At 43.8% G+C, this 17,140-nt stretch overlaps 1 protein-coding gene across 2 annotated transcripts in view; it reads left to right on the top strand.

Annotated features, from left to right (window-relative positions):
* Nucleotides 1-17,140, top strand: part of SLC35F3 (solute carrier family 35 member F3) — a 168,369-nt gene that overhangs the window by 106,148 nt on the left and 45,081 nt on the right. Inside the window, exons 1-2 of one of the 2 annotated variants that reach the window (XM_042025263.1) lie at nt 77-278; nt 15,516-15,840. In XM_042025263.1, coding sequence (XP_041881197.1) covers nt 203-278; nt 15,516-15,840 — 401 coding nt within the window. In that variant the 5' untranslated portion in view covers nt 77-202. Of the gene's footprint in view, nt 1-76; nt 279-15,515; nt 15,841-17,140 lie in introns of those variants that run through there. The other variant, XM_042025262.1, reaches the window with a different exon arrangement.

Genomic DNA, 17,140 nt, shown 5'->3' on the forward strand with positions numbered 1-17,140 from the left:
GGGGCCGTGCCGGTGACGTCGGGTTTGCAGCAGCCCCGAGCGGCAGCGGGCGGGCGGGCGAGCCCCAGCCCCCGCCGCCCGGTGCTGCGGCAGAGGGCGGCGGGCCGGGAGCCGAAGCGGGGAGCGCCGCCGAGGAGGGCTCCGGCGGCGCCAGGATGTAGGCGCGGGGCGGCGGGGAGCTGCCGCCGGCGACGGGCTCGCCATGAAGAAGCATTCGGCCAGGGTGGCCCCGCTCAGCGCCTGCAACAGCCCCGTCCTCACCCTCACCAAAGTGGAAGGTAAACGACGTCGCTGGGAGCGGGACGGGGGTATCCCGGGAAGACCGGGTACCGCGACGGGGGATGCTCCGCGGAGACCGGGTACCGCGACAGGGGATGCTCCGGGGCGACCGAGTGCGGTGCTCGGGCGATGCCCAGCGGCGGGGGACTGCGCGACTCGTGAGCGGGCGGTGGGGACCCACGGAGCGTGCAGCTCCCCCGCCGCCGGGCATCGCCGGCATTTACCCCTGTCCACCGCCCTGCTCAGCTCCGGGTCTTTCCTCGCCCATGCTCCAGAGGCAGAGCACCTCTCTGGAGCTCCCCTCGGAGCTCGAGAGCAGCCCCCAAACCCGTGGGCAAGTACCTGCCATTGCAGGACCCTTGGCAGGAGGGAAGGAAGATGCTCGGCAGATTTGCTCTCCCGATGTGAGGAACGCAGCCCCGTGTTCCAGCCATCTGTCCTCACCTCTCTTTGCCAATCCAGCTGCATGGTAGCCGTGGAGTTGGAGTCTTATGGCCAGGAGGGACATAAGAGTCAAAGAGCAGTGGGGGTTGGCAGACCTTTAGGGATCACAGGGACCTTTAAAGTCTTTTCAGGGATCATGGCAGGGGACCTTGAAAAGGACGCTGATGTGCTCAGGAGGGTTCCACGGAGAAATCTGAGGTCTGGGATGAGAAGCTGTTCTCTTGGGTAGAAACCTGTAAGGCACGTCTTAGAGATGGAGGGGTGATGCAAAGGCAGGGTGCAGGTCAGGAAGAGGAGTCCGTCTGAAGGACAGATACAGAGCTCAGTTCCTGAAGGAAGAGCAAAGAGAAAGCTGATGGTCTGGGAGATACCACTGGGGTATTTGGTTGTTGGTTGAGAGAATGGAGTTGGTGAAAGAAAGATGTCGCCCAGGGGGAATGGAGGGAGGAGAGGCAGAAGAGGGATGAGCAAGGTGAGGCAAAGAGGAAGAACAGCTAAAAAAGGGAATGATTGAACAGTAAGAGGTGAAATGTGAATGTGAGACTCCAGAGAAAGCTCATGAAAAAGAAAAAACTAATATTGAAAAACTGAGAAATGAATAGAGGAAAAGAAAAAAATGGTAGCAAAAGCTCTGTGGAGCAGAAAATGAGAAAATGCAGAAATGTGCAAGAGGAGAAAAGGAACTAAAATCAGCAAGTAGGAGTGGAAAGTAAGGAGTACCTGAAGGTTCTTATTTCAGTTCACAGAATATTCAGCTGTTGCATTCCCATAACCACCTACTGCAGAGATAGGAAAAAGGATCCCAGTTTTTTGATGGAAAGAGCAGGCCTGGTCTTCATTACACTATAATTAGAATTTTAAAAAGCTCTTGGAGTTGACCCCGTGCACAGTAGAGTGTTTCTCTCAAGGTTGCACTGGAGGCTCCTCTGGGCAAGGAGCTTGCCTCCCTTTCTTTTGGTGCACTGCACAAGCTTTATGAATCATAAATAATAATAACCTACCAGGTTCCAGCTTTGAAATGTGGGTCATCTCATTCCTCTTTTACCAGTTCAAATACAGTTTATTACCTACCTTATATAGAAGCAGAGCAATCTTTCACTGTGCCATAAAATTGAATCCTTTCAAGCATTTCCATGTCTGCTCTGCATACCAGCTCTCAGATACCCTGTTGCTGCCCACCAGGGACTTTGTTGACCTAGTTGGACTTTTCTTTCTTTACTTCAGATTCCTTTTTCCTTTATCATCAGTGGCAAAAATCTAAATTGCCTTGATGGTGTATGATAGGGCCCAGAGTTACTTTCCTTCTCTTTAGTGAAACAGACTGGCTGTTTGAGCGCTTCCTTTTCCAAATCAATTGACAACATTTCGTTTCAGACTAACATTGACTAATTTTGCCAGCTGGTGTTAAAGCCATATAAAAAAAAAGCCAAGACATAGTTATAGGCAAAAATAAAGTGAGGCAGCTGGCACGCTGTGGATTGCTGACTTCCCTGGGCTTGGCTGCCGTACCTCTGGCAAAGATTTGCCTTCCTCTGGTAATCCAAGTCCATTGCAAAGGCACAGATAATGCTACAAGAGCAAGACAGCAAAAACTTTCATCTGCTTCATAGTTATGATTATTTTCTCCCCTATCAACCACCATCAAAGCGTTTCAAGGATCTTTGGCAGAACCACTAGGAATATGTTTCATTCTAGGATGGTTAGCCAAGAGGAGCCTTTCATTGATATGCATTGCTGTAAAGCCCTCTAGCATTCCTTCTATTTTCCTGGCGGTGCAGTGGCTTCTTTGCTTTAAAAGGAAGATAAGGACTCTGTGCATTCAGAAGCGTGACTGCCATTTCGAATTATTTCAGAGATTGAATCATCAGTATGCTTGGAGCCTGCTGTACCAGCACTTTTCAAGACAACTGTGTCTACATGCATTGCTTAGGCAGACAGTAACCCTACCATGTGTTTTCTGTGCCTGGTACCATTGTACACCCTTCACATTTTGAGAAATGTAGGCTTGGTGCCTGATTTCTGCTTGTTCTTCCTTGTGTTGTTGTTTTTCTTACCAATTTCTGTCCACACTGCAGTGGCCATTCCTCTCAGACCAGCCAGTTGACTGGTTTCACCCTATTTGTACATGAAAGCACAGTGTACTTTGAGGACTGACTTCTCTCCCTTGGGAAGGTAAATATCTCCATTCTTGCTCTGCATCTTGGGATCTTGCAGAGACAGGTAATATCAGCTTTGACAAAGAGCTGCGGAACTATCACCACACCAGAGAAAACACATCCTCCATTTAATTAGCCCCTACTTGGAGCTGCTTATTTCCAGGCTTTCAGCACCAAGGAAATGCTATTGCAGCCTCCCCATATAGCACATTTCCTCTGCACTGTTCTATCAGGAATGAGTGACTGGTGATATTCAAAGTTTCTTATAGGGCAAATGACATCTCTCTGCAATCAATTATTGTGCATAAACATCTAAACGGAGTTGCTGTGGAGCCAGATACTGCCACATGTTCAGCTGGAGTAACCTGGCCTGCATCACTGGAGTTGTAGGGAATTTGTATAAGTACGAATGAGAAATAAATTTGGACTTTAGTATATTTGCATGCCTACAGGGAATTCATCAGAAGCATATCAACACTGTAATCGCTTTAATAATAAATCTTTTTCACTTCTTTAGCAAGCACAAACTAAAGATCCCAAGCACAGCAAAAACTTCCATGAGTAGCAGTCAGCTTCTTTAAGAGATGAGATTCTTATTATCCTCATTTTGCAGATGGAGCAGCTGAGAAACTGCAGAATGAAGCAACTTGCCTGAAAACAAGCAGCACATCTTTTCACAGAGCAGGCAAGAAAAGACCTACAGCAGATAGGAACAGACCCCCAAACTTCCCATGTATACCTTTCTGGCCATGAGAGGGCCATGAACAGATGCAATGGGGATTAGAGAAGCCTTCATTTATTGAAATCAGTGACTAAAGCTTCCTTTTTGGGAAATAAGCTCAAATGCAGCATAATTGTATTTCTGGATAAATACTGTGTAGCTATTAGCAGTGTTCTGCTGGCAGCATCCAAAGGTTTTGGTAGTCAGGAAATGTTTGTACCACTGAGCACTAGGGCAGACCCTGTGAACATCTCACCCAGGATTTCACATCTGTAGAAGCAAGATTTGGTGGCCACTGGTCTTTTTCCCATGAAAGCGATACATGACAGATCTACACAGTGCTCGTGCATCCTGGAAAACAGAGCAGCTGGCGGGCAGCAGAGGCCGGTGTTTCGGTGGCTCAGCTAGGGCTGCTGGTTTGGGTGTGCTTCCCCACTGAAGCGGCCTTGGCAAGGAATGTGTGTTGGCTTCTGCATGGAGAACTTAACTTGCAAAGTGTTTTGCTTTTGTTCAGGCTGCCTCTCTGCACAGGAGACAGTGTTCAGTGTGAGCATCAGGGCACTTTAACCCACCTGGTTCTTTCTCCTTAGCTATGGTAGCAGTTTTCTCCCTCTCCTGACAGGAACTGGTAAAGGTGACAGTGACAAGTTCGCATGAATGGGGGTTTAGGTTTGCTGTGTGTCTGCTTCTCCACTAGACCTAGCAGGACGCACGCGGTTACCGCAGGATAATGATAATGTCACTTACTCAGCTGACGGAAAAGCAGTACCCTCTTCCATGCTTACTGTGGGTACTGAGTGTTAAGTACACATGGGCAGTAATTACACTCTGGCTTTGGCCCAAGGCAGCTTTTGCCCAATTTTTGTATACCTTGCAGTATTTTCAGTTAGCACAACAGCATATTTGATCAGATAGCCAAGATCTTGTTCCAAAGGCATGAGGAGTTTTTTCTTGCATAACAACTGGCTCACTTCCCAAATGGCACCATTCTTTCTTAGGCTTTAAACAGCCTCAAAATGAGCTGCTCTTAGCTGTGCTAGCTTACTCACTGGGGAGTCCCTCTAGCTCATCTTTGATCATGTCCCACTGGTTGTTTCAGCTACCATTTCGCCTGTGCAAACTCATAAGGTATAGGTTTGGAGGTGACTCATTACTTCTGCACTGTGTCCCCTCCACAAATGATGCAAAAATAAAATAAGACCATTTTGAGGTTCTAAACTCAGGCCAGAGCAGGAGTTTTAATGCATCACAAAGCAGAAAGATAAGTTATTAAAGATTTATCTAAGCTTCCTTACCTTAGTGGCTGCAATGAGACAGTATGTACACACAATGGACAAACAGTAGTTTCATTTACAATGATGGAACTTAAGAATGACAGCATCCACTGGATCATCTTCTCAGTCCTTCCATAGATCACAGACCATTACATTTCACCCACTTATCCCTAAATGAAGTAAGGTGCATTTTGTAGTCATCTTGAATCAATTTAGGCATTTGCTTTCAAAAAATAAGCAGATTACTAATCCACCTATTTAATTATAGATTCTCCCATGAGAAGCTGGAACAAGAACCAGTAAAAAATAAATATGAAGTCACCAGAATACATTATTCACTCCCGTATTTTAATTTTATATGTCTTGTAAAAGAAATTTTATCCCTCTTTCCTAACAGCTGACAATTGTAAACAGTAGGATTTGTAGCAGCTGAGTGTAAGAGCCGGAGTTCCAAAAAGACTCCTAGTTCAACATACAAGCCTAAGTTATCTCAACATGTATTCCCCAGCAATTTCCCAGCAGCAAGGCTCATATATAGGATTATTTATGTTGTTGCTTTCCTAGCACATTATATGCAGTACAGCACATTCACTTATGTAGTAAGCAGCTCTCTCCGCTTGGCTGGAGCAGCACTGCCAACCTTTAGTCCACAGCCCAGTTAATCTTTGTTAATTATAAACTGTGAGATGCCACTGCAGACCTGGATAGCATCCTGCGGAAGCAGGAATTTGGCCAATGAAAGAGTAGATTTACTTTGTAGTCTTCACTGAACTTTGCTGACAGCCACTGCGGCACAAGATCAAAGGCAAAAGGAAGCAAGGTGTTTTTAGCAGAGCAGAGCTGGCTTCCTTCTAGGCAGAGCTGCCTACCATCTATTGGAGAAATCAGGTACCACCTCCTATGTTAGCTGCCTGGTTCCAAACACATGGATCCGCTCTATGTGGACATAATGCAGAGGTACCCAGCCTGGAAATTTTGTGAGCCCTACTCAAGGCATGAATTTTGACACGAGATCAAGGACCCTTTGGTTATACAAAAGTTGTCTGTTGCCTCTTCTGGAAGTATTAGGTATACATTTTGTTCAGTATCACTACTTCTGACCGCAAGCCTCCTCAACTGAAAAAACCCAGACAAGTGTGAGCCCTGTAAGCCTTGTCATTCAGTCGTGGAGAGTACAGAAGTGAGGAGGTAAGAGCTAGAAGTGCCTTTTCCCCAATCACCTCAAATTCCCCAGCACAACTCTCAGCAAGGGTAATATTTTATTTGTGACTGAAAAAGGCATGAGTCTGTCTTCTGTAGCTGACTGAAACAAGTGAGGAATGGTGGGTTGCAAAAGCCTTTCTCACTGCAAAGAGGACGAGGCAAGTATCAGAGAGAAAATAGAAACTAGAATTTTTGCATGTAATGTATTTTTGCTTGGAGTTATACTGAGTACTTCAGTGCCCACATGGGCCTAGCCAAACCTGTATTTTTTCAAAGGAGGCTCAGATTTTGATGAGTTTGCTGCTGGAGGCATCTCTTCTTTCTTCCAGTTGATCATTGAGTAAATCATGTGGGGACTTCTATGGATAGATGTGCATTCCTCTAACCACTGTGAGCATGCTCAAGTCCGTGTCAAGTCCACACTAGAATCTGGTTGTTGGTTGACAGAGAACAGATGCTCCAACTATTTTGACCTGAACTTAGGACCTAAGAAAAGCATTGTGTTTGAGGTCAATAGCAGGTTAAGCCTTTAGATTCTAGGAGAAAAATCAGGTGGAGATGGAATTCACTATGGAAGAAATAAATGGGCTACAGCAGAGTCTTCTGTCGAAAACTGTGCTTACCTGAAAGCCAGGCAGCTCTGAATTTTTGAAAGCTCCATAAGGAAGAAAGAACACTGTCTTGTTTTTGATACAGTGCAGTTAGCAGAGCCTCCACAGTTAGCATGAGTTCACTTACCTCCCTGTATATATGCACCGATATAAATGTGCTCTTTCTATTGGTATATAAGTAATTGAATTCCCTTGGAGATAAAACTGTTACTGAAGAAAGACATGTAGCACTCAAATGCCTGGATAATTATTACAGTAGTTGCCTGCAGAGAATCCAGTCTGGTCTGTTACCACCTCTCAACCCTCTGTTCAGTCTAAAATTTGAAAAGACTGATCAAAATTTGCCCAGAACACAGTTTTGGTCATATCTGACTTTTGTTCTAATAGAAGTTTTGCTTCCATAACTCCTCAAAGTAAGTGGTGAAACTCCCAGTGACCGGGTAACTCACTGTAAGATTCAGTGCAATTTTTATTCAAGAATGGAATGCAGAATAATATTAAGAATATGTAACTTATAATCAGGGTTACTGTTTGCATGCTTTTATGGTGATTACTTTCCAGTCCCACAATGCTGCTACTGTAAAAAGCACCCAGTATCTTCCATTTTCTTCCATGACTGTGGACTCCAGTCATGAATTTAGGGACAGTATTTAGGGGAACTCCTCACCTCATAAAATTCAAAGTAGAGTATCGTAATGAGCCCATTCGAATGCAGGACTTTTAATAGAATTTCAAGGCAGTTGCCTCTGAAGATAAATTAAATGGATTAAAGTCCAAATTGCTGCAGTATGAAGTTGATAACTTCTCAGTTCTCTTTATATCGCTAACAGGAATTAGAATATATATTTTGCAGCAAGCCTTGCTGGCACATTTGACAGAGGCAGAAAGGCATATGTATACTAGGGAGGAGAATTTGGCATATCTTCAAAAAATGTGTGGAGGTTATTTAATTCCAGCTCTTAGTAAGTTTAGATACAATATTTAGCACAGGATAAAACAGGAATTCATATATAATAACCTTTAGTGGTAAAATCCACTGTATCTGTGAGTAATACTTCAGAATATGAGAGTACCTGCTACAAGAAACTTAGGCCTATTAGATACAAATCAAACTATATGGACGATCTGGTGATATCAGTAATATGGGACAGATTTCCACAGATGAGAATCACCTTGATTGTCAGTGAACCAAAAGTCCTGTTTTCTACCCTGCTGAAATTAAGGTGAGAAGATCAGACAAGTTCGAATATCCTGCACAGATTATCATAACACTTTACTTTTATAATTAATTCATTTATACTATGAATTTCAATAGCAGAAGAAGGTCTGAACTCAGAATGCTTTTTTCTTGGTTTGAGTTTGTGTTCATGCAATTTTCCCTATTTTCATATACCTCCGTCCCTTATTCTGTAGCCTCAAGCCAATTCAGACCTTCTGACCTAATAGGTTAATACCCTGGGCTTGTTCTTTAAAATAATTCTATTGTGGACTTTAAAACTGTTTTCTGTATTAGTCATGCTATTTCACAATCAAATTAAGTAAAATTATTTTTCTCTTACTCTAAGAGCAAAGTATTTAAAGAAAGCACTTTAAACTTCTCTCAAATAGCATCTAAAAATCCATATGTGCAATGCTGTGTTGACCAAATATTCTAATTTAAAAACTGATTTAATAAAATTTTTGGGGGTTTTGGCATTTTTCCATTATGATACGTTAATTAATATTCAACAAAAAATAGACTACTGATCTTTTAGACCTTCAGCCTTGACTGTGGTTGGAAAACTGGGGAAATGTGAGCAAACCCAGTCATTCCAATGCTGTATTACATTCCCACCCACCAGCCACCCACAGGGACTCACAGCTTTTCTGTAGGAACCCGAGAGCAGCTTCCTCAGAAATCACACGCAGCTGCCATATGGGGCCTGACCAAAAGTCCATCGGGTCCTGCCTCCAGCTTGGTGGAATTGAACAGGAACATGTATTTTCTAGCCTGACACTCATCTCACAGTGTGGGTGTGCTGACAGTTGCAGCTTCCCCAGATGTAGGAAAAGATTTCTTTTTTCTGTTTTGTTCCTAGTAATTTTTGGCAGTTATTTTGCTTTTTTTGCTGCTCTTGAACACTGAGTTGCCCTTTTCCACAGAGCAGTGTGCGAAGAGCTCATAATCCCTAATGGCAGTGGCCACTGAGCATGCAGCATGTGGGTTGTTTACTCCCACCTGCACCTCTTTATCAGCACACTTCTCCATCTGCTGATGTATGACCTGGTCACATAGTCTGTCATCCCCTGCAGCTGGCCATTGCCCTTGCTGACCTGCCTAACTTCACATCATTAGGAAACTTTGTTGCCTTGTGGCTCACTCCCTTGCTCCGGTTACCTGTGGTTAATGGTGAAGAGTGCGGTTCCCACAGCAAAGCTCTGCAGAGCTTTGGCCACTTCCCCTATTGCTGTGTATACTCCTCGTTGGTTTCCTGTCCTGTACTGAGCCTTTTATCCATTCCAGCACTTTCCCTGTCTGCCCATTTTCTGTAAGGCCCTTTGGAGAGGGATTTTATTGGGAGATTCTTCAAAACCTGGAAAGGGTACCTGCACCTCCTTTATCAATGTGCCTGTTGAGCACTGCCAGAGAACACTGGTGAGGCTGCAGGATGAATCATCTAGTTTGCCCAATAGATTATGCTGTCCTTTATGCCATCTAAGATGCCTATTCTGACTATTGCTCACTCTCTTTAGCACTTACAACTCTGTTTCAGAGCTGAGTTGGCAGCTAAGTGGCTGAAACCTTTCCTTCAAAAAGTGGAGGAGGAGTGTGTGTCCCTCTTCAGTAGCTTAGTGCATAGAGCAGCCTTCCACCCCTCTGCTAGGAGCAGGAAATCCATCTGCCAAAGAGAGTGTCCACAGGCCCTCCAAGGCCAGGAGAACCCAGATACCAGCAAAACTGGTTGGCTTAGAAGAGAAAACATCCTTACTTATCAGGAAACCATAAATTCAGGAGGTCATTTGCCCAGAGGAGAAAAAGTGAGGGCCTAGCCTTGTTCCAGTGACTACTTCAAATACAGAATGGAAATACATACTGGAGATGACTCCTAAAATGAGAGATGAAAACTTAAATGTGTCTTTGAATCCTGACAGAGTCTGGGTGTAAGAGAGGCATATAGGTGTTAGAAGTCATGGTCCTTTGGCATGCCCAGGAACAGATTCTTTGGCATCTGATGAGCTCTAGTGGGACTGGGAGGAGGTTACAGCTGCTACAAACAGTTTTGGCAAAGCTAGACCTAATTTGGAAAATGAGGGAATGTCCCTTGATGCAGAAGTTAGGCTGAGCATGCTCTCATTACATCTGTGCAGGAAGGTTGATACATGGAGATTACTGGCTCCCCAAATGAAATATTAACAGTTTCTCAAAACCAGACACCAGGATGACCTGTGAAAGGAGAGGCCATCACTGACAATGGCACAAGAAAGCTGCACTAGGTGCTGGGTGGTCTGCTAGGCCACAAGTGAGTCCCTGAGACCTCACTCTTTAACCTGACTGACTGCAAAAAAAATGCCTAGGCAACAGATCTGAACAAATATTAACATTTAAGGTTTAGACAACTACAGTGGTAATTAGAGATGTAAATCACTTCATGAATTTGGTATTTCATCCTCCCAGCATCATGCTTCAGCTGGTTTTTATCAGTTTAGCTCAAAAACCTTGAACACCTAAGTAATGCATGGTTGGTGTGGTAGGAACGGGGTAAAACTGTGATAGGCAGGAACAGGATAAAAACAAAATTTGAGGAGTTTGTGAGTCTGCTACTGAGGCAAATAATATTGGGTGTCCAGAAGACCACCATCAGAAGCTGTTGTGTGTGTTCTCAGGTATGTTGGAACTAATTGTCTTCCACTGATCTCTCCCTGTAGTAGATACTGGGTGAAGAAGTCACACAGCATTCAAGGCTGTGAGAATATGCCTTGGGTAGTATCCAGCTCTGATCCCCCTGCATGTCACAGGTTTCTAGAGCTCTAACCATCCTGAGGGTCAGACACTGTCTTACAGGACTTGCCTCAGCTCCTCCTCCCCTCTTTACGATAAGCATGTATTTTTGCAAGCAGATTTGTTTTGCGCAATGCTCAAGCAGTTACAAAACATTTGACAGGCTGGCAAAATGGAAATACCTTCAGGATGTCTCATTTGTAATTGTCAGAGAGACCTGTGAGGGTTCTTTTTACCAGAATTTTTTCCAGAAGCCTGATTTAAAGGACTGTTTAAGAATATGCTTACTCCAAAGCACGTTCCTAGCCTGGGGAACCTAGAAGAGTTGTGCATTATCATTAGGTACATGTTTTGGTCCTTAATAGGCAGGACCTTAGTCTGTAAGGGTCACTTTCTCACTCTGAAGGACTAGAAAGGGCACCCAGCTCTTGTGTAATACTTCCTTCCCTGAGTTGCTGACTAGCTGACAACAGCTAAAGCAGGTCACTGATGACAGCTAAATATGTTCGTGTGGCACTGCACAGCTCCAAGTCCACCAGCGCTGTCTGTGGTGGCTTTACTCTCTGTTCCTGACAGCAGTGGTGGAGAGGTGGGACTCATCTCACCCAGCTTCAGACACCCACACCAGAGACACCTACTTCCAGCTTGTCGCCCCAGACTGTTTAGAGCTGGTGGAGAGAAACAAGCGCTTAGAGAGAGTGATTCATCTGGCTCGTTTTAATCATCTTCTTTAGGAGGGGATAAATCGTGCTATGGAAATGTCTTTTTTCTGTCTACTAACTATGCAGAAAGTGTAAATCACCGTCTCAGATACACAAATCGGCATAGCAGATGTCTCAAACTAAGAAGATGAATGCCACCCTTGGTTTTTATCAGTATCACATTTTTAACATACACATTGAGGTACAGTGTGGTCCTACCGTAAGTTTATAGCTATCTAGCTGTGCACAGGAGTCGTAAGACTCTTGTACAGACTTCAGAAGAGGCCTGGACAGCTTATTTCAAGGTGTTACCTTTAAAGCTTTAAAGGTGTAGTGCCTAACCATGCCTCTTTTGCTTCATGGCCTTTAGCTGGGTCTGTGGAGTAAAAAGCTCAGGTATAGATGGCCCTGCTAGAGGTATCTGAAGTCAACTGAGGGGGGGGTCTTAGCCATAACAGAGGAAACAGAAGGACAGCAGTTTTCTGGAGCTGGGCATCTCCATGGTTAATGGCATTGGCGGTAGCTTTGGAGATGATTTCCTTCCTTTGTTTCTGAATGCCATGGGAGAGAGGTTGGACTGAAAGGGAGGGAGGAGGAATGGTCCCATTTGGGATTTATGACAAAGGAAAATGAATGAACAAAAGGGACAATGAAAAACCAAAATTAGTAAAGCAAGATAGGCACTTTTCCCTCTACCTCAGTATCTTAATTTGTTCTTTTGGGGGATACAGTAGCATATAGAGCAGTCTGCTGCAAGGAGCAATGGAAGAAACCCATTAAAAGTCTGCAGAAATAAAATTCTTCAATGCCCTGCCTTATCAATTCTAAAAAGACATTTTGCCATCTTTAAATTCATGTGTATTCTGTTGCCAGCTGACCCTTGTGCCCTTGTGCAGTGTTAGAGAGGAGCTTTTCAGCCATGTGTGGGTTTAATGTCACCCCAACAGTGCACCTGTGGTTCGGGTAAGGAAAATGTCCCCAGGAGAGACACAGGCACTTGACAAGGCAAACTACAGCTTTGGGTTTTGTGTTTGCCAGCTGGCAGGCAAGTGCTCTCCACAGTAAATGAGAGGATGAGACCGCATGAGTGTATATCATCTGTCGTGTCCGCCATCTCCAAAGACAATCTGTTTTTTGGGGGCAGATTATGTCCCAGGTGTTCTCCAGGTCAGTGGTGCATCCACTGGAAAAGGCTGTGGCACAAGCAATCATGAGTTTCACTGATAGATACTACAGATATTGAGAGATATTACAAGTCTCAGCTTGTAACTGTTAATCATCAGACAGTGGTTTTTACCCCTATCATTATGAAATCCACTGTGCCTGGGATAAGTTTTTAGTCCCTCCAGGATGTAAAAGCATCAAGAGAACGAGCATCCCTAGAAAGTTAACCTTTCAGGTGCAAGGTCCCTTTAGAAGTTATGCATGCAGTATTGTCTATTGCTGAAAGCAAATGTTTCTGTTGGTGTGTTTAACACAAAATTAAATATACCTGGACAAGTAATTTTGCCTATGTAGCAGAGAAAGCATCAGTAAAGTTCAGCTTTAGGGAGTAATTGCCATGAAACAGAGTAGAAGGCATGCAAGCTGTCCAGGTGAACTGCTGACTCCTGTGTACATGCACAGTACAATGGGGATCTGGGCAGGTGGCTTCAGCCCTTCATGAGGGGAAGATCTTCACCACAGTGTCTGTAGTGGGCTGTCTATCAACACTTTATTGCCAGATCTTGAGTGTCAGATGGTAGAGTTGTGATTGATTCTCATATTAGAAGAAATAACACAGCTTCAGTGCTGTGATTCAGAGCACCTACTCATCTTAAAATACCCCAGTGGCTTTAGGCACGTTCCTAATGTTAAATATCTTCAGCAGGAGTGGTTTAAATCCTGGTTTCCTGTTTCCCAGGGGACTAACTGCAGAAAGATGGGAATGGCAGATACCTCACTGGCTGTCTTCTAGAAGGAGGACCATTTTTGCCTACGTGTCCAAGTAGTTTCAAAAATGTAAACTCTGAGTGCAGTTGCATTGACCCAGAGGCACAAACTCCTCTTAAGCTCTTGTTTGGCACACTGGCTTCCTGAATTCATTTATTCTGTGCCCAGAAATCCCAGTGATCCATGGGAAGAAGGATGCTGGAGTTTGTTGGGGTGTGTGAAGTGTTTGGTGTTGCAGTGACAATGCTCGGAAGAAGATCTTGAGTGGAAAGGAAAAATGTGGTAATCATTGCAGGACTTGCGTGGTGGACAGCAAAGAGAGTGCTGGCAACTGCCCATTACGTGGTGAGGTTAAAATAAATGAGTGTTCCATTGTTTGGTATAAACTGAACCCTGACACTGGTCTGTGCAGCAAGTGAGGCAAGAAGCATTAGTTACAAGCAAAGTATTACTAAGAAAATGCATTAGAATTATTTTGAATGAGCCAAGTCTTCTCAGGCAGTCTGTTTTCAATTGAAACATTTGGCAGGTAACTTGTAACCTTTCCATTATGTGTTTAATACAAGGTCACATTAACTTTGGACAGTTCATTGGCTTGCTGGTGCATCTCTTGTTATGTGGGAGGCTGCCCACACAATCTTCTATTGAAAACTGAAATAAGTGGAGAAATCAGAAACATCCCTATCTCTCTGAAAACCACACAAAAAGGCTAGATGTTTATATCTTTGCTGCTGTACGTTCTTTTTAGATATCAGGCCATCAAACAGAGGCCACAGTCCTTCTTGTTATAAAATACAGCTTTACCAGGCAAACTAATGGTACTTTTAGCTCAGATAATGTATTTCTTACCTGTAGAGAAATAACTAAATAGTTCTTTCCATAGAAAGAAAAAATTTTCTTTCATAATGTGTTAGGTCATGTAAATACAAATTTATGTTACCTTGAAATAGGAGATTTTCCATTCCAAATACTAATTCACACCAGGATAAGGAAGGACTTTTTTCTTCGTATGTGAACCTCTCTTCATCTGCCTTGAACATATATAAATGTTTGGCAATAATACAGTCTCTCACTGTCCTGGCTTTACTTACATGTTTTCATCTTTCAATGCATGCAGTAAATTCTGGACAGTTTTGAAGTTGTAGATTGCTGGATTTCAACATGAACTACTGTTACTTCCTGCTTTAGGCAAATGGACCAACTAAACTGCAGTCAGCCTCTAAGAGACATCACTGCTGAGTGTTGTGTGTGGGGGACTGACAACTTCAGCGGATGTTGAATGGGGTGAATTTAGGAAAGGCAGGTAGAAATCCCTAAGGGCAGTGGCCTGCTGCTGAGGTCTGCCAGCATGTTTTGATCTCTGGAACTCAACCACCTAACCTCTCTTTGCTCATTCATTCACAAGCTGGATACATTATTGACTGATAGCTGTAGGATAGCAGGGCTATAACAGTTGGTGTTTGAGGATTGAAGGGGCAAGGTTTTTTAGGAGAAAAATTTCCAGCAGCATGCTAGGCTTAGTTATAAAGGGGCAAAGCTCCAGTCCAGTCTCAGTTTGTGCAGGACTTGAACTGAAAAAGTTAGGATTGCCTGATCAGAGATGGACTTCAGGGCAGCCTGTGGGTTGGTCTAGTTTTTGCCATCTGGCTACAGCCACAGGAGACCTGTTTTTCCAGGGATCACTGAAATGCCTGGTGATCCAATTCAGTATTAATCATGCTATTTGTGTTGCAGTGATTTTGCTTAACTTCAAGATTAAATGTATTGCCCTCCCTCTCTTTTAAGAAACACCATATTCCATAAACTGGCCATTTCTGCATTTTCCAAGACAATAACAATTTCAAGTGCTGTTATAATCCCCTTTGCTGCTTTATTAAACTCAATACCATATTTTTCATTCATTTACACATCCTAACAGCACGAGTTTAAGTGGTGTGTTAAGCCTTTCTACGTACATCAAAGCAACATGTAATTTTCACTTCCATTTTACTCAACAGCTTCTAAATCTAGAGGTGATAATTGTTATTTGCATTCTAATTATGCCTCAGTTCAACCAGAGGCTTTGCAATGATCTAAAAACAAAGGACATTTTGTGGCAAGATCCGGTGGGTTCCTTTGCTCATAAAGCTCCACGTGACTTCAGAAGGGCCTAAGATTTGAAAACTAAAATGTAGGATGGATTTCCTTAGTAAGCCATGTGTTTTCTTCTCCGCAGGGGATGAGCGCTCCCGGGAGTCTCCAGCCCCAGCCGAAGCACAGATGCAAGCTGGGGCGGAAGGCAGTGGAAGGGTGAACCGCTGCTGCTGGAAATGCTCCGTGACGCAACTCAAGAAGATTTTCTGGGGTGTGGCCGTGGTCCTGGGTGTCTGCTCCTCTTGGTCGGGTTCCACCCAGCTAGCAAAACTGACCTTTAAGAAATTCGATGCACCCTTCACTCTAACGTGGTTTGCAACAAACTGGAACTTTTTATTCTTTCCTTTGTATTATCTTGGACATGTTTTTAAGTCAGCTGAAAAGCAGTCTCCAAAGCAAAGATACAGGTATGGGAGCTTTTGTTTTTAATCCCATGGCTCTTGCATGCTGCTCTACATTTCGCAGACATTTTGTTCAAATCAGTCAGTTAAATCAAACTTGTGTTTGCTTTCCTCTCCAGGTTTGTTAAAGGATGGTCTGAGTTCGTTGTGTGTCCTATGCTAGGTGCTGTTATTATTCCTAATATGATTTCATTTCAGCATTAAGAAATTCAGATTTATTTCCGAGATGTGCAAGTCATGTAATGAAAGTCTGCATTTTCTGCTATTATTTATCAAGAGTTTTCTGCAAATGTAATTTTTTTTTTAATATCTCTTTCCCCTACCTGACTTCTCTGTCAGCCTCTGAGTAAGCTAAGTAAGCTTTTCTTTTCCAAGCTCAGGAGTAGAGCAAAGCCTTGAATAGCTGAGTAAAAAGTACTGCAGTATTTTCCTGGCACTATGCCCTTGACATCAAAGGCCAAGCTGTGATCCCAGTTAAACTTGGGCTGTTGTGTTTATTTCCGGGAGGAAGTACAGTCATAACCAAAGGCAGCACTTTGTCTTCAGCACACCTTGTCTGTATAGCAAGCCAAACCCGCAAAGCCTGAGTCACTCATGGAAAGCCCTGAGTGCCCATCCTCTGTGAGAGGCTGAGGATGCTGTGTCTGCCTGAAAGACTGCCTCTCACGGAGCGCTCCCCCAGCTCTGCTCCACTCATTTTGGCCTGAGAGGTGTCTGGGACAGATGGGATGACTCAGCCATCAAGATGTCCCATGTCAGAGAGCTTCCCTGATACGTGGAAGGATGTGAACAACGTTTTCCCCTTCTGTTACACAGTGGGACTCATAGACTTTTAATGAAGTAGCTCAGAAAAGTAAACAGTAAGAAGTACACATTTCTCAGCTCCCAGCTGCGCCACAGCAAGGTGGAAACTTACTACAAGAAAAAGCTAAGAAACCAGGTTACTCAGGAAATGCTCTACCTCAGATGTCTAGGGTTACGAGATTTTACTGCTTAACTATCATTGTGGTTGCTTCGTCTTTTAAATGATCTGGGGGCTGCAGATAAAGGATATGACCATTCACTGCAGGTTCTAGAGCAGGATCCAGAAGTTCTAAAGGCATTTTCATAAGCGCCACGTTTCCTGCACTTTAGTCTTCAGGTTGTATTTGTTCACGGCAAATGTGGTTGCTTCAGAGATAAGAGGAGTACGGAGGTTACAGAAAGCTACAGTTTAATCTAAAAACAGCAACAAATGCTAGCCTAAAAGCTACTACCTTTTTGTTTCTTTGGTTTTAAGTATTTTTCTTTCCAGCTGCTCTCAGAG

Source organism: Corvus kubaryi, unplaced genomic scaffold (genome assembly GCF_017639235.1).
Source record: "Corvus kubaryi isolate FWS band 111438036 unplaced genomic scaffold, C.kubaryi_AGA036_p1.0 37266, whole genome shotgun sequence".
Classification (NCBI taxonomy): domain Eukaryota; kingdom Metazoa; phylum Chordata; class Aves; order Passeriformes; family Corvidae; genus Corvus; species Corvus kubaryi.